Source organism: Suillus fuscotomentosus (assembly GCF_016647785.1).
Source record: "Suillus fuscotomentosus strain FC203 chromosome Unknown F5891scaffold_87, whole genome shotgun sequence".
NCBI lineage: Eukaryota > Fungi > Basidiomycota > Agaricomycetes > Boletales > Suillaceae > Suillus > Suillus fuscotomentosus.
The window spans coordinates 152,382-174,446 of record NW_024539599.1 but is presented as its reverse complement, the minus strand read 5'-3'; the positions used below and the strand labels follow the sequence as shown (position 1 = coordinate 174,446).

Below are 22,065 nucleotides of genomic sequence, written 5' to 3'. Positions count from 1 at the left end.
GCCAACGATTTCCCATGGCGAAGGGAGCTTACACCATGTTTCGAGGCAAACGCAGGAATCAAATGCGCTCCTCGAATTACTTGCCCAGGATCGAGGAAGCCGAACGCATCAGGGTCCGATTCCTCTACAAATGCAGTCTTGGGTAAACGAGCGTTTTTCATGCCAAAACTCCAGTCCTGAAGCACCGCAAGCCATCGGACCCAGAGAACTTCAAGGTGGCGTTTTGCAGGCTGACCCCCAGCATGGTCTTGAAGCCATACCTCCATATGATAGATACCCAAGACCCGGGCATACCAATACGGGTGGCTAGGCATAGTCTCCCCTGAAAGCACCATGATATCCCCATGGCTTCTGGGGTTAATGGTGTCGTATTCGCGCCTCAAGTCGTAAGTGGTATAGTGAACTTGCATAGTCTGAACCGAATAGATCCTGTTGTTGGGGATAATGACTGTATTATGCTCCTGATCAGTGAACGTGTGGTCACAGTAGGCGACATCTAGCCCTCGAAGCCTGTAGAGTACGTGATCCCTCAGTTTCGGCATGAAATTCTGAAAACCGCCATGAGTAAAATATCAAAAACGCATTAGTACCCATACCTTGACAGCGGGATCACCATTATTTTCTCGGAGAAACGCAAATAGATCTACTGGGTTATTTCGACTAGTTGAGATGGTGTGATGACCAGAGAGTGATGAAGGTGGGGTCTCGGCTTGCGACGGACTGCTAGAGGAGGGCACATTTCCTGCGTCTGCTACCCGCCGTAGCACACGGCGTCTGCGTTCGTGTTTGGCTAACTGCGCCGGAGTATCTAATTTGTTGGTTAGCGGATAAAATGCCTTCAGCGCCCTGTGGGCAAGCTCCCCCTAGCCAAAGTTAAGCTCAGCTGCAAAGTAGGAATGCAATCATCCATGCGCACAATTTGAGTTGTAAAAGAATCAGTAGTCCCGAACAACCTAATAGTGCTCACGTAGTCTCCCATCGCATGGAATTTGTATGTGTTCAGATTAAACTTCTTTGCCTTTGTACCGCTGGACTCTGGAGGGGCGTTACTGGTTTCAGACCGTTGAGCAGCCCTTCGTAGGCGAGCCGCTTTCTCCTTGGGCAATTCCGTGGTGTTGACAATAGCACAAGTGTAGTCTCGAAACTTACGTAGCTTCTTAGACAGTTTCTTGAACGTGTCTTCGAGGAAGGTAACGGTAGACTCGGAGTGCATCCGGAGCTTCGCGAGTGCATGCCATTGGGCAAACCGATAAAGTAGAGACTGCACGGCCGCGTCATGGTCGGCGGGGAATAGCCCTTCAAAGGCTGGAATAGCACACTGACAACAGAGGGCATGTCAATAAATCTGATGCAGAAAATAAGTGACCCGAAAAAAACCTGTAAAATGTCTTCGAAGTCATGCGCTGCTAACCGTTTCATCTCGGAGGTATTGTTTGAAAACGTTCGAATCACGCCGTTACCGAACGCTGGTATCTGGCGAAATCTAAATGAAAGTTACCAACTGGTCAGCAGACAATAACGCTCTGTATAAACTCGTACCTGCTGTCGAGGGTCGCGATAAGCTGACTACCCTGGGGAAGGGCATGAAGAAGTCTTAAAAGGTGTGTAAACAACGCCTTCCAGGTGCCCAGTTCGCACTCGTGCATGAAGTCGACCACAAGCATTCTGAACGGGTCGAGGCCGAGGTGTCCGAGCTTATCTACAAAACGATTCTTCCACCAGATATTCTGAATCAGATCGTAAAATTGAAGAGAAGGCGTTCCGCCTACCAGAGTCGGTACCCATGATCCTTCCCCTAGCACATTTTCTACCTTAGCACCATCTACCGTATTTCCCAATCCATAGATAAAATCACGAGCCTTAACAACATTTGCCCTAGCGTATGCTCGAAGGTTAGTTACACGTCTTTTCATATCTCCCACTAGCCCAAGGAAACTGAACAAGTTTTTCGGCGTAACGCAGCGAGGGCACGGACACAAACCCATGTCCTTGATCGTCGCGATTAAAATCCTGCAAGGCGATGAGTAATTTAACTTCATAAGTTAGTAGAACAACATACTTCTCAGGGTAATCAGCTGAATACGTGAATATTCTGGGAAAGACCCTGCGCAGCACACCGTCAGCGCATTTCAAAACAATACCGTGGCGGTATGTGTCAATAAAATCTTCATCCAACAAGATTTCCCAGCATGCTTGAAACAACTCCCTGCGGCAATGAGTTTGGAGAGAAGCAATGCCAGTTTTCGATATACGAGACAAGCCGTTCAGAACGTCTTTCACGCTGTCAGGAAGCTAAATGTGTCAATAGAAGTAGAGATCATGCTATGTTCAATTAAACTTACTGAGGGGAAAAATCCAACAAGATGACATGCGCCTGATTGAGGCGATGAACGTGCGTATTTGGTCAGATTTCCAAAATACAGGTACAGCGGCCAAGCCTTCGCAGTTCCGAAGTTTGCCAGGTGGGTGGCATCAGAAAAAAACATGAGGCCTGCGATGACACGCTCCAGTGAGCAGCCAGGCTGCTTCGGTAGCCTCTGAAGACCGTCCTGAGCCTCCAACCAGGCATCAGATGTGTAGAGTTCGTCATATATCCGCTCCTGGTGGCCGTCCAAAGGGTCTTTCCACAACCGTTGGAAAGGTAGAATATGGAAGGCCCATGCTTGGACATCTGCAAATGCTGCGCGAATTACGTCAATAAGAGGACGATAATGAAACCCAGAGATGGTATAAGGGCGAGGGCTGTCTTCCCGTGACTTCGTTGGAATGTTGATATTGACGCTCGTTTGAATCCAGTCATCAGGGAAAGTGACTCCTTTCCCGCTCTCCATATCCAACTGTTGCAAGCTGCGCCTGACTGAGAAATTATCAAGGTGCTTTAGGTCGAAATCCCCGGCCAGCATCACCTCCCTGACCAGTTGCGAGACCTTAGTTTCAGATACCAGGTTAGAACCCGAGTTCATCCAGGACATGAGGCGGTATATGGTCATGTTGGGGAATGGGTGAGGCGGCGGCAAGACGTCCGGTGGGGAATCTGTTGTTGGAGTGGCTGATGGGGATGTGCGTGCAAATAGCATGGATGGGACGAAGGCATCTGGCTCAAACGAAGGACGCCGAGGGTACAATCTGCAGAGGCTAAACGAGTTGAACGCCGTTTGAAGAGTATCCCTTAGTGTTAGAATAACACGTTGAATTCGTGACCGAGCGGAAAGGGGAGTTGAACCTTCAACCGATGGGACTTGGACGTCACCGTTGTCAGAATGATTGAGGTCATCGCGCAAATGTTCGATATGATCGAGAGGTCTCGGAATTCGTCCCATTTGAGGTCTGGTTGCCTTCCCATTGGAGGTCTGGTTTCCTGTTGGCAATGCATTAATTCGGAAGCGGCCACCTAAGAAGACACCAACCTGAGGTATCGTGATGGTCCATCATGTTTCCAGAATAACTCCCCATCTCAAAATCAGTGTGGTCATTATGTCCCCCATCTGAGTGCTGTAAGTACACGGGACTGGATGCACGGCTTAGCCCATGTGCCATAGACATCGACCTTAGGAGTCTGCGAGGGGCAACCGGCTTCAGAGTCGGGCCGTCCCTCACATGTCGAACAGCTGAGAGTGATGTAGTCGCCGAAGAGTTTGGAAGAAAATTGGAAAGGACAGAATCTTTTGCGCGACCTCGTCTCCTTTCACTCGCAAGAGTGCTGACTCTCTTAAAGAAACGGCAGCTGGCGCGATGTCTACTGAGTCCTCGAAAGTCCGTCGGCCTATCCCAAGGGCAACCCGGAGCATCACAAGAGACCATTAAAAGAAATAAGAAGAAAGCAGTCCATACAATTTCAAAAAGGCGCATATCAAGCTAGCTGACATGAATGTCAGTCACAGTTAGACTCCAACGTTCAAGTTTGTGATCCGAGCTTACATAAATCAAAGCAGACTTTCTATTGGAGCGGAAGACGCCGGATGCAAGCGAGTTAAACAGCATAGGAACGTGACCGGGAAGACTACTAAAGCTTTAGTCCACTGCAACCGATCTACTCTCACTGCACATCGCTCAAGGTGGTTTTTCCTGTTCCCTGGCCGTGCTCAAGGAACCCAAATACCAAAAGGACAACCGTTTTATGAACTCAAGAACCCCAGCATCTTAATCAAGTTTACCTGGACACTTCTCATAGCTGATGCGGTCTGCACGTGAGTTTTTCTAATTTTGTACGCGCTGGTTTAACTTCAATGGTGTGCAGACTAGCAATGTGTGAGCTTTCCTGGAACTATTTCACGCGTCCTGTGGAACCAACCGAGCCCGCAATACCCGATGACCCCAACACTATAGGCAATAAGCCACAGTGCAAACTCCGCCCGACCAGCGTGCTGGTCTAGTTTTTATGCATCTCGCGTTTGGAGGTTGGGTGGCATCTATGGTTGGCATGAAAGGTGGAATGAATGTAAAGAGGATCTGGCTGACTCCACCACGTCCACAAGGCGGTTTGACCACGTCAACCCGAAAAGCAATCGGGCATCCAAAGCTTGCGACTTTTGAAGGGTTTGGCAGTTTTGGTCTACGGGGCGATGCACTGGAAGTGAAAAATTGCTGCCTATCCACTGCAGAACCCGCAAACGAGCTGACATTGATTGTTACCACGCCGGGGAATAGAAAACAGCAACTTTCGATCACGACGAAAGGCGTTTGTATGGACGGCAAGCCTGTTTCACGCGATGAAGTCTGCACTTCGCTCTCGCAAGTCTTTGGACATAAACCTGAACTCGCGTCTTGGATAAGTGGTCCAATTCTAGACCCACAGGTATGCATACCCCGTCAGTTGACAATCTTATGCTTATCACGTTTCAAATAGAAATCATGATGAAACTCGGGCAGGATGGAGTCTTCGAGCCTGCTGTTAGCCAGTTGCGGCTGGCAGCTTACAACCTATATTGTCTCGACCAGACTGAGGCGATACAGTTAGTGTAGCTTATTTGTGCACGTCATCATACGTGTCCACTAAGAGGTGTGTACGCAAATAAGCAGACCACTTATGAATGCCATGCCGCATTACTGGTCAAGCTCCAGATTCACGTTCACAGCAAGAGGGTTACCTTGGTCTGGGTGTATTACTTAAATGTATGAACGGCGCATTATCTGGGACCCATGGTCGTGGACCCGCGCATCGCACTTTTAAGTGAACGAGCGATACTACATGCAGCCCAACGCAGGCACTGTCCCATATTGAAGATGAGGTGACGGATCCCCTGATTTCCACTCGACCCACTCAAGCTACCATGGTTGCTAGTCGTGTTACTGTCAACTCATGGCCATCGAGTTCTAGCCTACTGCGATGATGGCTTGCCTGACATTTATTACCACATAGTAAAAAGTCACTTGCCACTTGCCTGCATAGTCATTATATTTCCAGATTCGCATCAAATCCTGTCTGCTATACTATAAGCTGACTCTTCTGCGCATGTGTGGATTGTCATCACTAGTAGCTGCTTGCGATCCTTCAGCGAATTCGATACAATGTGCATCGATGCCCATTGCCCGGCGACAGTGCGGCATTTGCCGCGGTACACTTATTTCTCTTCCATCATGTCTGGTACTCAGTATATCCTTCACATACTATACTCAACAGCCTTGAACTCAATTTCTATGCACTTACTGTGGCAGCGAAAAACAGCTGACGAAGACTGAGCAAGGCTCAAGGCTCAAACTTCCATTCTGCAAGAACTCATTGAGCAACTTCGTTCGGGCAAGCTTATATCTGACGAAGATATTACGAAGTCGCGTAACCTTGCCTGTATACACGGAGAGGGAAAACAGTCTCCCGACAAGGACGGAACTAACATTGGATGGACGGCTGTGTTATGGGGCCGAAAAACGCCTGCAGACCTTGGTGTCAGTGGTGAATGGGAACGAAAAGATCTGGAGCAAAGTGAGTCGCTCCTGCCGTCACACACAGCAGCCAACTGACTGGTCTACCAAGTACGGAAAAAAATCGAGGCAGAGAGTTGAATTCCTTGCTTGGTGAGTATCGTCCAAATGTTTTCAACCTGTACACACAATATACACTGGACCAATATATCCACAGAGAGTACATGTGCGCCTACGCGAACTTCTCCCTTCGCCTACATGCAAGACAAAATCTCGTGCGACTGCTTTCTACTGCGAGCGCATATTCTTATACCTGAATGGACGATCGTATTGTGAATTAACGAGAGAAGCCCAGTGTCAACAAAATGTCTTGCAGCGTACCTTAGAATGTTTTTCCATTTGTATGCTGACCATTCTGGGCAGACTAAGTAAACGAGAGTTTGAATGTACAACAGTCACTCACCGCATTGGAGGTGCCATTTGCATTGGCATTCTTCTTCTTCCTCTCCCCCGGAGTGGGATTCCCTAATATCGGAACCGAGCCTCCCGTGGTATCATGAACCCCATTTGCGGGAGCTCCTTCAGCAGCAGTCTTTAACGGCTTAGTCGTTAAAGAGTTGGGGAGACCAAAGATCTCGCATATGGTTCTTCTGACGTATTCATCCCCAGCGCTCGCACTCGTCGGTGAACGGCATCCATCCTCTGCCGCCTTCTGCAACGCTCTTTCCCTCACCATAATGAGCCTGAGAATCGTTTCGATGTCAAGCTTTGCAGCCTCTGATAAAGAAGGGAGCGTGGGGCTCTTTGCTAATGTCGAGTATGATGGTATCAGCAGCTGGGCATTAATCTTGAAGTCAGAATAGATCTTGATCTTGTCGATAGGCTGTAGGTCGAGGTTCTCGAGCTGACGGACCACCAGCTTTCGCACTTTGCCAAAGCCTCACCGTGTTGCGAGCCTCAAGATCACGAGCCACCTCTCAAGCGGCTGGTTCTTGTATTCGAAGTCTCTAGGAGGCCACAGATTTCAGTAACGATGTTGGTGGACATCGGGCGAGTGCGCTACGACTCAGTCGGACTCACTCGTCGTAGAACACCCACAGGAAGTGGGGGTTTTGTGAGGCATATCTTCTATCGAGTCCACCAATATTAATTGAAATAAATACATCACCAGTGTGCAATCAATGCGACATCTGTCGTAGAGGCTCAGCTGGTCCAGTCAATGTCTTCTGCAACCCAAGACACAATCGAGCAAGTCCGAGTGATGCTCGCTTGGTCCAAAGACGCTCGAGAACTTCCCCCAACCGTTGGATTGTTCGTGGAATTAGCATTTCAACGAGCCAGGCAAGTTTTTTTTTTCATTTCTCCATGATTTTGTAATGCCTCACCAATTTCAGGCACCTTATCGCACTCCAGTCGCGAATTTACGACTGGTGAATACTTTCTCAGGTGTAAATGAAAATATTTGGCGTGCCTACTATGATTGACATCCAAACCTTTTAAAACTAAAACCCTCCATACCTTCGCGATCACCACCTTATCACAGGGCTCTTCCACTCCTACTTCGTTCATCACCATACTCAATTATGTCGAGGACCGTCTGCCAGTCTGTACCTGTTTTCTCCCGGCAAATGCGCTTCCTAATTGGAGCGGGATTCGGAGATATCTGTTCTGTATCTGAGTCGTGTCTGATGTCATCTTCGAATTTCCTCTTGCAAGTCTGACGAGTGCTGGTGGTGCTAACTCGTATGGCCCCTACATGACCGGCTTTGGTTTGCTGACCTCTCGTTAGTATAGCACAATTAAACAAGGCTGCTGTCACTAACCACAGATTTCGGTTCATCAGGTTGCCCAATGCGAACGCCCGCTATGTCATTATTGCTCAACTGCTTGACAGTTTGCAACTGCTCAAGTGCAGTACCTCGATGACGGGTGTGAAACGTACGAGACCTCCTCTTCTCGTTGGCAGGAACATTGATTGATACCGTGACAGAGGATTTGATTTCATGCGACACATCAGTGTCACCGAGCTGCATACAGGGTTTAGCGCTGGGACTCTCGGTAGGGGATGATGGAAGGGTCGGAAGATTTTTGAAGGACGAAGGAAGGAGGATGGTATCTGTTGGTGAGTTGGTTATAAAAGGGTCTGTGAAAGATGACCATTCTGGTTCCCAGTAAACCGATACGTCGTCACCGCCGCCACATGTGGAAAATTCGGACAGTCGATCAGCTTGGACATGCGCCATCATGTCTTCGATCCAAGAGGGTTGGGTATTCGCGTAATGGGTACGGTCAGACATGGCCAGCTGTTGTTTATTTGAGAATTCAAAGCTGGCTCTGGTAAGTTCTTATAGTTGTGTTACTGGTGACGGCATATCCACTCACAAATTGTAATTTGTCTGCCTCTAGGTTGAATAAAATTCAGAGCTTGATCAATTTTCAGCGACATTAGCAGCGATTTATTAATATGTAATTTGTAGCTGTTAGCCTAATATGACACAACTCAGCCCGCATATACCAAAATTGGTAATCGTAATAATGGAACACTCATAGGCATGACACGCGCTGCCCTCACCAAACCCCTGTTCTATTGCGTTCTATAATCGCTCAGATCTACGACTTCGTCGGGTAGCAAAAGAACCAGCTAGAGAGACACGGAGAGAACTGATTCTGGAGTGGTGCTGGGGTCTACGACTAGTACCAGCGGGACTCTGTAACACAGCCTCGTCCATGGCCGCCTCATGTGAACCATCCTTTTGAAGGACAAACCGAGCCCGAGTGTTTTCGCGTTACCCTCCAGGTTGCACTACTATTTGCATCGTGAGGGCAAGGACGGCTACAGCGGGGTGTTGTGCGTTGGGGGGCATGGAGAGGCACGGTCACGGTTGCATGTGAGTAACTAGACTAGTGGGTCGATGGTGATGCTTATTTACAGTAGTAATCATAGTAGGTGATTGCGGCTATGCCACGATGCCGTGACTCAGATATGTCAGGCAGCCTATTTGAATACCCTAGTCACTGTGTGACTGGTCTTTCACTGCCAAATATTCGCGTTAGGATTGGGACACCGCGGCTCTTGTCCAGACTTGTTCTCATTGTGCTAAGCTGGGTAACTAATTGAGAAAGGTCAGCATCACGATAACAGTGTCCTACTAATCAGAGAACCGATGACTTGGACTCGGAGTCCTCAAGGCCAAGCACAGGCTAGTCATAGACGAGTCATGGCACTACCCAATTAAGGTTTGGGTCCTGAAATCGAGTGGGCCCTCTGGTGCGGGATGGCGCACAGCCTGAGGATACCATGACCCTTCTGTGTACCCTCGCCGTACAGGAATCGCGACATCATGATGTATGAGCAGCGGTCCAATCGTTGTCTATTCACGAGATCCTCTTCCCAGGGTTTGCCAGTGCTTCTATGTCATCACACGAGCCAGTAAGTGTTCAATCTCCGCATATGCCAAATTTGGCAATCACTAATATCCCAACATCGTACTAGTTCCTGCCCGATGTGAATATTGAATTCCCAGAACAGCAGAGAAAAGGAAATAAGACGGTCTTTGAAAGTCCGAATGGTTTATTTATCGCTTTCTGGTGAACTCCCCCAGACAACCCACCTTCCGAGTTTACGCTGAAACATGAATGTGTGTGCTCCTCCTCCATGCGAAACTTCGTGTATCACACCACTATCTACATCACCTCAACGTCCTTATGGTCTCAGCAATGCTGGTCGTAATCTAAGTCCTGCTCCAAATTCTCCCTTGTCATCAAGAGGTAAAACCACTCGTAACATGGTGTAAATGTATTTATATACCAGTGACAGCGACGACGAGCACAGTCTCAGAGACAGATCCCAAGGATAGCTTCCCTTCGACCCCTGATTCCAAATATTCAGGCGGCGCACATTACCCTTTCATTGGCACCTCTCGTGGAGCCGAATCGCATCAAGCGAAGCATCACAGCAACAACAACCATCATTTTTTTCATCCTTTACGCCAGCCTCCCTGCTTCCAAGATATTCATACTTTTGATAGCCAACTAGGCAGACTGCAGGCTGATTACAACAATCAATTGGGAGCTCCGGACAGCAAGGTAGGCACCTCTAAATTTAAGTCATACATAACTCTCATTATATGCATTGAATTCCTAGAGCAATGATGTATTTCTAAATTTTATGGATGAGCTTAGCCCTGCATCCTGCTGCTATATTGTTCATTACAAGGAAGCTGTTCGTGAATGCCAACGTATGCGCCTCTTCACAACGTACTGGGAGCTCGAGGAAACGAATAGGCTGCACACTCTCCTTACATCTCTTTATGCCGAAGCAGACTTGGAGTTCCGTAGAACAGAACGAGAAACACAAGGGCTATTGAAAGCACTTGTCACGAAGCAGACGCTTTCCCGTACTACGGCAGATGTCGAGTATCTCACTGCAACTCGTCAATGCAACAAGACATCTCTTCGGGAGACTGATGCTCAGCTTGATCTTTTACAAGATCATCTCAAGCTGAAGCAGTCGATCCACAACTTGGGCGATACATCAAATTGTGCTGCCAACGGCCCAATGGTCACTGATGTCTAGTTTGGTTTCGTAGAGTTCTGACATTTTGCAATGACGTATTTCCTGGCAGAGTGTTCAGATCAAGATACTTGCCCATTCACACTTATATTTACATCATGTATTTCTCCACAGCATCAAGTTCGTGTCTCGCTGTTTACGTTACGTGTCCTGTGATCAATGTTCTTTTACATCTATGAAATTGTTATACTTATTGTGTCTCAAAGCCGCCATGGGTTCAAACGGATACCTACAGACTTAAAGCAAGGATGACATTAATGATGGCACCTTGTTTCGCAAGGTAATGTCCACGTCGTCACGCGTCGCAGCCAGTGATGGTATTGGTTTAGAACTCCGCCACGGCAGCGCTCGGCTGGCTGTCACCCAGCGTGACTTTGTCCGCTTTCAACAAAAATCGATAAGTAACAATGATTTAAGTTGTAAATTAAATGAGATATTTAGGTACAACTTATGGGGGTGATGACTCAGCCGCGAGGCATATATCATGATGCGATCCCCGGAGCGGATTCCAGCCTAGTGGCGTTACCGAGGGACGAGGTAGTGTACGTATTTGAATTACGTTGGGAGGTAAGGGAGAAATGTTGCAAAATTTTCAAACCGGTTCAGCACACTCGAACCTTAGTCTCCGTTTCAGATGAGTCGTTGTTGACTAATTGGGGTTTGGGAAAAGAGGGTGCGAAGGGTTTAATTACTACAACGCTGCACTTTCCCTGCCAAGTGCACGTACATGCACTTCTTGAAACCCGGTCTCAACCGGCATCAATCAGCAGACCAGCGGCTTTCAACACGTGTAGCCTGTACGTGTCTTTCCAGAGTTGAATATTGAACTTTGTTCCATAGTTCGTACCTTGTCATCGCTCCTATTAGAAGCATATGTCTGATGCCTTATTTGGTCTATGATTGTAATTGTCGGTTACAGTCGGTAACATTAAGTCCTATTACCTTATTAGGAAATTGATTTGATGTATACTTCCCCGAATATTATCCTTCGCTCAAAGGTTGAATGGTTTGTTCTGCTCCCAATCACCCTATCGGATTCCAGGCGTGTGCCTCATGTAACTTGCTGCATATGATTTTACGTGTGTCGAGAATTGATGCCTTTCCTATCGTAGTTGCTTCGCATCCGAGTCGCTGGTGGTACTAGTAAGTCATACTTTCCGACTTACTCAAAACTGGCTCACGCCGTTTTGATTTAACTCATTTTCTGACCACTTGATTATGAAGCCATTTGCTAGCATTGGCCAACCGCTGGCTGGCAATACATACCCCAATCATGATGACTCTGACTCAGACATGCTACGAAATGCAGGATTTGACCCTACTGCGATGTCGTTGCAACTTGGCCCTTCCTTGTCGCAACATGCGCACAGTCACCAGCATGCAGGAGCTGTTCAGCCGCATGCGTCTGGTTCTGCTCCCCAGCCGAGTCATTGGCTTCCCCCCGCCGATGTCCCTATCTACCATGACCATAATGACGCCTATTCTGAACACCGCTATGATCCATCCACCAATCCATACCTGCAGGGAATGCCAGTGATGCCGACGCCATCTCCATGGCACATTCCAAGCTACCCTCAGGTCCATACACCCCCATCCCTCTTTGATAATCAACTGCTGCCTGCCAACCCGCAGTTCTACGAAAATTTTAGTTCCTCATCTGCAGGCAATCTGGCGCTTGATGACGATATATCATCTGTGCCACAGTTACCTCCGAACCAAGGAATCGCTCTTGACATCCCATACCCTTCCTTCAATCCCATACACGATCCGTTTAACCTAGAGGCTCCCGCGTATATGTCCCCTCCGGATGTGAATAACTCTGTGTCTCAGATGCATGATAATATTGTGCACATCGAACCTACTCAAATCACGCCTTCCAAGATCGTCTCTGTCACACCACGCTATCCTATAAACCTCAATGCTTTCATCCCAGAATTTACTCAACCGGTCCTTTCTAAGGACAGGGACGTGTTGTTACCACCGAATACCGACGACGAGCCTATGCGAAACTCCATCGAGAATGCGACGATGCCCAAAGAAGACAGAACCTTCCTTTTCTACAGGGGGCCGAATGACCGACGAGGAAGGAGGGGAAACGTAAGTGATTCCGGTTTTCAAATACCTATTGACTGACAAAATTCTAGCATGGGGCCAGATATATGGCGCAAGCTCATCTCATATACAACGATAAAAACAGGGACCACAGGCATATCGTAAGGTCTGCAAAGACAGAAATCACCAAACATGCCATTAATGTCAGTTCGTTGTCGGATGAGGCGGACAGACTTGAGTTAGTTGAAAGTAAGCTGACACGAGCAGCTACACAAGTCATGAAGGGTAAGCCTTGCCTCTTTCTTGACTGACGTCTCGTTTATGCGTCGATAGCGCAAGGAGCCGAATGGGCGTCGCACAATCTGGGGACGTTATATTTGACTTTATCCGAAACGTGCAGAAGAATCATGCAGTGCTGCAGGAAACACGCCTGCAATCTCGTCGTGGATGGTTTCAGTTTATGTCTTCCTATATGGTCTGAAGGTTCCGAACGTGAGCACCAGGAAGTTGTCATTGCACACCTCCTCGACGATCGGGTTTTCCCCCCAAATTTTGTCATGAGACTGGGCGCAGACAACCTGTGGTATTTCCTTGAAAATGAGGTAGTTCTGAACGTCATTTTAGACACTGCTCAGGAGCTCAAACTCTTCCGGTACCTGGAGGATCTTAATAGTCTCGCTTGCGCTGCTGCTGCTGCAGTTTGCTGTGGCTTGGAGAGGGTGAGGGGCAGAATATCCTCTGATGCCGAATTTTCGGGCGCAGCTTTCAAAGACTTGTATACGAGACTGATGAATTACATTAAGGAGACGATCGAGAAGTCCCCTGTTTTGCGGAAGCAATGGGAGGACTTCAAGAAGGCTATTATGGCTAGATTGGCTCAATTGGCTCAGTGATTGCTGTCTTTGACCTTTGATTTTGACTTCTGCAGTTGTATTCATACGTCTGTCTCGAAATATTTCACACATCTGTTACTCAGTACCGTACTACATGACCAATGTTCGATATCTTAGTTATTCTCGAACCTGATTACACGTCTACATCAACCTCGGCATACGTACTATTACCTTGCACGCCCACCACCGTGACTGACGTCACTGACCGACAAGCATGAGTCAGCATGCAGTCGCACACTGCCAAATACTACCAGACTGCGGACTTTCCTAACTCAAATTTCCTATGCCCGGCAAGTTTCCATTCTTGACTCGTGTATCACAACTCGAGCATGTTCACATCTATCGTAATCGAGGCTGTTGTTTGAAGGTATGAAGAACGGTCCATTCGGTTCGTGCTCGGATGAAATGACGCTGCTATCTGACTTATTGGAAATCAAATTTGTCAGGAAATGGCACTCACTTTTGGTCAGACCATCATGCATCATCGCATGTACACAACATTGTTCTGCAAATTCGGCTCTACTTATTCCATTCCATTCGGCACTATTTGAGCCTGCAGATAGTCACCCATTCACCTTATAAGGAAGATTCACGTTCCAGGCGCGTTCAGGGACGCGTTGGAGAAACGTGTTACACTGTACAGGAAGGCCCTTGCCGACTGTCTATTTCACATACCGTGCTCTCCGGAAGCGCGATAGCAAATGTTATCACTTCATCTGTCGCGTGACATGAAATTGTGGTAAGTGCAACACAGCTTAAGGACCAGAAGACATGCGCTCATGCTTTCCTGTTGGCAGAAAAACCTAAAGGGAGACGGTGTTTGCATCTGCGAGGTTACGAACTGACATTAGATCCAGACTACACAGTTCATGCCAGCAGTCCTCATACTAAACCCTCGCAGCTTTCCACAAATGCGTACATCGCCCTACAGCTGATTTCAACCTGTCACGAGATGCGCTTCCTTGGAGATGTACAAATTTTTGTCTCGTGCTGTCTAGCATGTGGAAGGAAAGTAATCTATCTTCTATGCCCAGGCTTTTCAGTAACCAAGCCAATCAGCAGGTTCAAATACCGCGAATCACGAGACACATTTTGACTTTCTCCTTCATGTGGCGATGTGTCTTCTCTCCATCTCTAGCGGCGATGTCATAGGATATGACTACACACGACCGAAATGCGAACGGGGATCTGATACATCACGGTATCAATTGTGACAGGGTGACTCATTGAAGCCGCTCGAGCCAAGAGATGTGCGATCGAAAAGTTCATGGCATCAACCTGATTCCAAACCACCGTGTTCTTAATCACTCACCAATCCAATCCAATCGCTACTCTTAGCCTCGTTTGACCTGATTCTGGTAGCTTTTACCTTCTGGGTATTCTTGTAGTAAGTATCATTATCATCTACGTCATCCGCTGGAATTGCAAATACACTCTAACCTTACATTGGGCGCAAGGGTTCCAGGAAACGTGGCTACATTCGTTTGCGGGGTGTATGATCTAAGCAATGTATCATCTATAACTGGAACAACACTTTTGTAAGTGGTATTTTTATGTAGCCGTACTTTGGAGACTCTAAACCATTTTGAGGATATGATAACGGCCTATACAGATTCTCGCCATCACGACAGCCCGCGATGCATGCACAGATGGTGACTTATCTACCGCCGAAGACCTAGTACTCACGCAAGATATCAACAGGAATGTGAACGACCACACTTCCTACGCCCATCGCTCATCCGTGACGGCTCGACAAAACGACTGGGACAACGCTCTGCAGGATGCAATCAAGGTGAGTTATATGCACTGATCATGGCCCCCTTACGAAAGGCTGACTCGACGGCGACATATTGCCCTCTGCGGAAAAGGCCGTGTCCCGGATGGGAGGGCAGCATTTGATGTCGCATCACTGTACACAGACCAAGATTCGTAAATCCTCTATTCACTGCTCTTGATCAAAGTATGTTACATTTGCCTCACATATTACCCTTTGCTTCATCGCGTATCTCAGGCTATCGCCCTCTTCAATGCAGGTCAACATGGCGAGGCAAGCCTGCTCTTCAAAGACCTTGCTGCTGGTTGTCCGAATGCCGATACTCTTGGGTGCTGTGTCGTGCAAGTAAGTATCATCCACACTTGGTCATCGACGCTGATATCTGCAACTCGCACATCAGGCATATCTGCGTGTTCAACTCGGAATCGAGGCCTTGGATGGCACACGTCATGAAGAAGCCGCTGGCCATTTTACTGCCGCTCTCAACTCAAGCGCGCTTTTATCGAGTTTACCTATTCATTATATGTACGAGGACTTGGTAGTGGTACGTGGATACACATCCGAAATTCTTTTTATAACCGAGTCCCTTGTCCAGCTCTTCGGTTCGAATCTCAAATCAATGTGGCTCACTGCACACCAGAAACTTTGTCATGCACTCCTTCGGGCAGGTAAACTTCAAGATTCCGTCAAATCATACCGATTCACATGGACAATATCGATGAAGCAACGAAGGCCGGCTGCCTTGAATGGTCCAACGGCAAGTTTAACATGTCATCCTCACCCGTCCACACCTATCTCTCTTACCACAACATCAACATTTCATGCAATCCGACACGATTAGTCTATTCCATTATCACTAGACTCCTCCGTCAAACTAGTGAGATATTTTATAAAGTCGTATGTCGTCAATATTTCCCTAAAAAGGCATCGTATTAACGTTATTATTTAGCGATTCCCTAAATAGGATTATGCGTTTATAGGCTAGTCGCAGGAGGTGGGATCCCGACCACTATATAAGATGAGCTGGGATAGAACCAAGCTCATCTCGCACCTTTCCCTTCTTCGAGAAACTTCCTTCTGATTCGCTTTATCTTTTCTTCATACCCATGGAGCACATGGAGCACCAAGAGGACGAAGGCAGCACGGCACAATTGAACTCGGAGGGCCAGCAGGGCGAGCCCAGCCAAGAGTTCACGGCGGCAGCGGCGGCGTCTCTACAGGCTCGACAAAGGCGCAGAATTGCTCAATTGGAGGAAAAGTTGGAGGTTCTCGAGGCGGGGCGTGCATTAAAAGAAAGGTATAGTCACTTATTCCACCTATGAAGTCGGCTTTACTCATCATCGATCAGGCAATCGAACCAATATATGGCTCAAGGAAGGGCGATCCGGCGTGTGGTCTCTTTGTTCGACAACGTTGAGGATCTCGTCACCGAAAATGACCGAAGATACGAGCTGACCGGTGGTGATGAGGAAGTCAATGTAGAGTAATTCGTTCTCCCTTCAAGTCAGTCTGCGATTGCTAAACATGCGCTTGTTTATATAGCCAAGATCGACTGCAGGTAGGGTACGTCACTCTCACCAATACCCTGCCATGGTTCCATAAAAAGGCCGTAGAGATGGAGTATGACGAGTATGTCCACATGATTAAAATGGTTGGTTTTCTACGTGTTGATGATAGGCTTTGTCACATTCCTGATTTTTCTTTAGCTTCGGCAGGGGGCTGACGGCGCCCGAGGTGACGATACCTCGAAACTCAAGACACTCGTTTCCGAATGGGTAAACTGAGAATTCAAGCCAGAACCCCCTGTCGACCCTGACGACAAGCATTCACGTGGGTTCATCAACGATGCATGTGGTAGGTTGCTCTGCCCAGCAGAAATTGACTGGAACAACCCAATGTAAGTAGTATGCTCGGCATGCTGTGAAAAGACGCTGATTGTTCAGCAGCGCAAGGGCAGGTATTTGAGATCGCACTGATGGCCATATTGTGACGGATCTGTCCTTCCCGGCATTTCTATATGACAAATACACCGCCAACCCGGACGATCTGGAGGAGGGGCTTTTTAAAGGCAAAATTCTTCTTCAGGTTTGTCGCATCCGAGTAACCTTACAGTGATCTCACAAGTTTTGGCAGGCTTACAAAGCTGTATTCACGTCGCCTTCCTCCGCAAAGGTCATCGAGGGCGATGGTGATGGGGCCGATGTCATCCAAAACAACAGACTCGCTAAGAAATCCGCTGCTGGTGTCAAAGTCAAGAAACACGTAGCGCAGATCATCAAGATGAGAAAAGTTACTCCTCGGTCTATCGCTTACATTTCGTGCCAGGTAAATTCATTTGGCAAGATTCATGATAGAGATGATGACCAAATTTTCAGGTTCGATTCACACTCTCTTCTGTCACTTCGTGGCGGTCCGTTGATGGGGATTTTGATTACGTTCAATTTTGGCGCACTATCGTAGACTTCTTCGAACGGGCCCCTGGTCGAGAAGCCCATCGTAGGGTCGACAGACTCCTGGAGTGGTGGACGAGGTGCGTTAGGTACCGCTCCCGCTGTCCCAATAAGACTCACTTGTCCTCTGTTCAGGAAAGTTTTTGGAAGGAACTACCGTGACGACATCAGTACTGCAGCAAAGGAAAACATGTCTGTCAATGCCCTTGCAAGGCAGAGAGCACAGCGTGACGACCTCACTTTTGATTCACCCTGAACTCTGTTGCTCGCTTACAATTGTAGTGTGCTAGTACATACTATTATTCTCTATCAATATAATATCATAATAATTGTTTTTCGTGGAACGAACGCATGGAACATCATAAGTATATGAGCACCAGATCGTGGATACGTTCGATGGGCTGGATCCAGAACATACAGCATGATCATTCCCGTGTCTGTATTTTTTAGTATTCATGCTAATATCAAACTTCTAGCACCGAATTGCAGATGCGCCCGCGTACGTTCGATGAGCTGGATCCGGTAAGTACAGTGTGACCATGTCTATGTCTGTATTTCAGAGCACCCACCCCAATAGCACAATTCTGGCTCCAGTTTGCGGATACGCCTACGTACGTTCGATGAGCTGGATCCAGTAAGTACAGCGCGATCATTCCCGTGTCTGTATTTTTTAGTATTCATACTAATATCAAACTTCTAGCACCAAATTGCAGATGCACCCGCGCACGTTCGATGAGCTGGATCCGGTAAGTACAGCGTGACCATGTCTATGTCTGTATTTCAGAGCACCCACCTCAATAGCACAATTCTGGCTCCAGTTCGCGGATACGCCTACGTACGTTCGATGAGCTGGATCCAGTAAGTACAGCGCGATCATTCCCGTGTCTGTATTTTTCAGTATTCATACTAATATCAAACTTCTAGCACCGAATTGCAGATGCACCCGCGTACGTTCGATGAGCTAGATCCGGTAAGTACAGCGTGACCATGTCTATGTCTGTATTTCAGAGCACCCACCCCAATAGCACAATTCTGGCACCAGTTCGCGGATACGCCTACGTACGTTCGATAAGCTGGATCCAGGACCTACAGCAGGACCACGACGGTCTCTGTTTTTTATGGTCTCGTGCTAATTACGGCGCAGAGCGTAATGGTCTGTGGGATGAACACTGGGAGGCTGTCAAATGGAATGCGTGATACCGAAGTGAGGCATTACCCTCGGCTGCGAAGTTTTCTTCTAAAGTACTATGTAAAAATTCACAATGTCCGTGCACAGCTGCGACTTCTTTGGACGTAGTCACAACTGGTATACCAATGCTAGTCATTATTCGCCCAAACTAGATTGCCTAAATACTCGAGGTATCGTATGAATTGATTGTTTCCTGCTTGATCAACATATGCTGTGCTACTGCGAAATGGTGCAGCATGTTCACACATATTCCCAACCAATGTATAGTATGGAATCATTAGATATTTCAGGAAGACGTCGTTAATAGCTGCAGCGGGACTCAAATTGAGACTCGCTCGCTCGATGAACACATCTTCGTCGCCTGAAAGATACGAACCTTTGTTCTTACATGAAAAAATCTCCAACAGCTGAAGAAAACTAGCCATTGCAAGCAGGTGGTGTGTATAGCTGTAGCATGAACACACACGGCAGCTGCGCAAGGGTAACACTTTTTCGCACGGATTCCCAACCGATATATGGCAGGCCAAACTTAGATATCTAAAGAAGATGGAATCAAAATCCTAAGGAGAACACGAGTTAATTCTTGGTCGCACGATGAACACAAAGTCACTCTCCGGAAAGTGCCTGCCGTCAGTGTTACATGGACAGTGGTCCTATGATTTACGAACATCAAGCATTTCAAACAGATGGCGTCAAAATTCAATGTGGGGTACAAATTTATTGTCGTTCACTTGGTGAACGCATGGTTGTTCTTCGGAAGGTGCTTGCCTTCCCGCTTAGCTTTCAAGTTATGAATATTACTTCCAACATGGCAGTTAAGGTTCGCTTGGCTCGACCGTGATATTTGCAGGCAATTAATGTATCATCGCTGATCGGTAAACACATTGTCGTTTTTTGGACGGTGCTCGCTTTTATGCCTAGTTTCGACATTATAGCCCGTGATTCCAAGATGGTAGTTGGAATCCATCTTGCTTGTTCATCGGCGTTTGCTCCACCTGCCCTCAAAGTTTGAGTTTGAGCAATGTGAGGGTCTTTTCCCGATCACGAGCTGGTTTAGGGACATCAAAAACGCCTCTTTCCTCTACAAGGTCAAATATGATAATGTGATGGTCGATAGCAGAATTATGCTGATGCTTGTGATTATGGACTATATATTACTATATATGACATTCTAGTTTGTTCACCAGTTCTCTGATGTCCATGTTCGCCTGTGACAGAGTTAAGTGAGGTAAGAAAGGACACAACGACCATTCCGTTCCATCCGATTTATGTCTTTCGTCTTTCACCGTCGATGGATTTGGATAGTAAAAGGTTTGCAGATGCTGTCACATTAGAAATTAGAATAGTTCCGATTGAAGAATGCGAATTTGTTCCTCAAGATGAGACCGTTTGTTGAAATTGGAAGAGACTTGCGTGTCGAGAGTAGAGTCGTCGGACACGCCGGAGTGAAAGGTACGAGCGCATCCGTCATGCGGACGTTTGTGACATCGGCCGAGTACAATGTCTTAAAGTCATTTAGTTTTTCTTTCCTCGTTCTTCCGATTCTCCCGCATGATAAAATAGCGCGTCGTTTGCAGAAACATCTCAGTGCTTGTCCCCAAGACTGAGATGTAAGTTACTTAATGTTTTCGTACCGTTTACCAAGCTCACAAGTACCAATAGCATTTGTCCTATCTAGGTACATATCTTTTTTTTTTTTTTTTAAATCCAATTTTTGTCCATGTGGGGTACAATACCCTATGTAGGACAATACTAACTAGGAATGGGGGACACCTGTGTCCCCCGCCGTGTCTCCGACTTCGCAAATGCCCTGGTGGAGGCCACCTCCACCAGTCCGCCGTTCCCGCCGGCCGTTTTAGATGCGCAAGTCTTCCAATCCGCAGGGCCATTGCAGTGCAGTTCGTGGTATGATTGTCCCTGTCGTTTGTTGTGGATGATGCAAATACTCGGGTGTGAAACCGGGTACGAGAGGAATAATGGAGAGCGGAGTCTAAAGGAATGAGGGAGGGATTGATTATCGTGCTACCGGTGTGCTGATGATCTGATGTGAGCGTTGGGTTGTCGGTAGTATGTATAGTTTCCCTCGTTGAACTCTCCCCCACTTCTAAATGAAAGCTGTGAACCACTTCCGTTCTTATGACCCCTTGCTAAGTTCTCCATCCGGACCGCTGGTAGGGTCCTGCATTCCGTCGTCTTCGAGTAGTAAAGATTCGTGAACAGGCGGCCTGCGCCTGTTAACGAGGGTGAACATTGTGCTGGCATTATCTGCTCGAAGAAACCTAATCATCACTTGTCTCTTCTACTTTGGAGGAGGTACGTCACCGAATGTAGCCTTCAGACGGCCTGTGCTATTAACATAGCGGATGAGTGGTGCGCTGGCTTTTTGGTTAGACAGTAAGAATGGTAGGGAGGAGGCGTTCCGATGGAGGATTGAAGTAAGTATGTGGCGCGCTCGCGCGTAATGGGGGCAGGAGAGTAGGTAGTGAAGCACCGTTTCTTCCGTGTTCTCACAGTGCGGGCAATTAGGTGTGGGGCTCTTGCCGATACGGAATAGGTGCTGATTGAGTGAGATATGTCTGGTGCGGAGCCAGATAAGCATGCTGACGTGTCGTTTAGGAAGATGTTGGGCGAGAGAGATGAAGGAGCCACGGATGACTTTAGGATCGATTTTGGTGGTGCATTCGTACCGGGGTGACTTTCGCCAGAATCTTGCCCAACGGTCAGACGATTCGCGTTTTTGCGCTTGTTTCAGCGCCGAGATACTGCTTGGGAGGACACCTTTACGAAGGTATGGTGGTAGGGAACCCCTGGGGCTGGATTCCGCCCGCGCCTTAGCTGCCTTCTTGGCCTCCTGGTCCGCCAACTCATTTCCCGATACTCCGTCGTGCCCAGAGGTACATATCTAATATACCAGAGTGCTTGTCCCCAAGACTGAGATCATTTGTCCTATCTAGTCGTTGCTCTCTTGTCCCGCTCGCACCAAAAGTCTACAGGTTATGAGCCCTGACATGGCTACTGACTCCATGCTCCCCGGCACCACGTCCGCACTATTCAACATTCCAAAGTTAGCCGAAGATGGCAGCAATTGGATAACCTACAAGGAACGCATGTTGACGGCGATAGGTGCGAGAGGCTTGATGCGTTATGTCGATGGCCGTGCCAAACGACCCATCCCCTACGAGGTGGATGCAAAGACAGGTGTTGCGTCGAAGCCGGATGGCTCCATAGCTACCCAGGCGGAGGTCGACGATCTAGACAAGAAGATAGATGAGTAC

At 47.7% G+C, this 22,065-nt stretch overlaps 4 protein-coding genes across 4 annotated transcripts; 3 read left to right on the top strand and 1 right to left on the bottom strand.

Annotated features, from left to right (window-relative positions):
- Positions 1–3,868: 3,868 nt before the first annotated feature.
- On the top strand, positions 3,869–5,334 carry F5891DRAFT_1064416 (uncharacterized protein; the record flags this gene model as incomplete). Its single annotated transcript, XM_041363055.1, has 5 exons — positions 3,869–3,880; positions 4,000–4,187; positions 4,238–4,280; positions 4,361–4,795; positions 4,870–5,334. The coding sequence occupies 5 exons, from the start codon at positions 3,869–3,871 to the stop codon at positions 4,960–4,962; spliced, it is 771 nt and encodes a 256-aa protein (XP_041219556.1). The 3' UTR covers positions 4,963–5,334.
- A 949-nt stretch (positions 5,335–6,283) lies between these two features.
- F5891DRAFT_962251 (uncharacterized protein) lies at positions 6,284–6,796 on the bottom strand (the record flags this gene model as incomplete). The annotated part of the gene is made up of 1 exon (XM_041375887.1): positions 6,284–6,796. A coding segment is annotated over one exon (513 nt), but the record flags the coding sequence as incomplete, so codon positions are not given.
- Positions 6,797–8,349: 1,553 nt separating this feature from the next.
- Positions 8,350–13,377, top strand: F5891DRAFT_985424 (uncharacterized protein; the record flags this gene model as incomplete). The annotated part of the gene is made up of 13 exons (XM_041377588.1): positions 8,350–8,382; positions 8,619–8,747; positions 9,049–9,127; positions 9,216–9,289; positions 9,353–9,428; positions 9,462–9,497; positions 9,671–9,945; positions 10,004–10,420; positions 10,874–10,974; positions 11,545–11,575; positions 11,657–12,529; positions 12,577–12,733; positions 12,818–13,377. The coding sequence occupies 13 exons, from the start codon at positions 8,350–8,352 to the stop codon at positions 13,375–13,377; spliced, it is 2,841 nt and encodes a 946-aa protein (XP_041219554.1).
- Positions 13,378–16,257: 2,880 nt separating this feature from the next.
- On the top strand, positions 16,258–18,798 carry F5891DRAFT_985423 (uncharacterized protein; the record flags this gene model as incomplete). The annotated part of the gene is made up of 16 exons (XM_041377587.1): positions 16,258–16,448; positions 16,500–16,634; positions 16,694–16,802; positions 16,858–16,885; positions 17,010–17,048; positions 17,118–17,236; positions 17,285–17,476; positions 17,527–17,681; positions 17,737–17,793; positions 18,078–18,123; positions 18,162–18,235; positions 18,302–18,347; positions 18,386–18,459; positions 18,526–18,571; positions 18,610–18,660; positions 18,685–18,798. 16 exons carry the CDS (start codon positions 16,258–16,260, stop codon positions 18,796–18,798), a joined length of 1,476 nt encoding a protein of 491 aa, XP_041219553.1.
- Between the last annotated feature and the right edge of the window lie 3,267 nt (positions 18,799–22,065).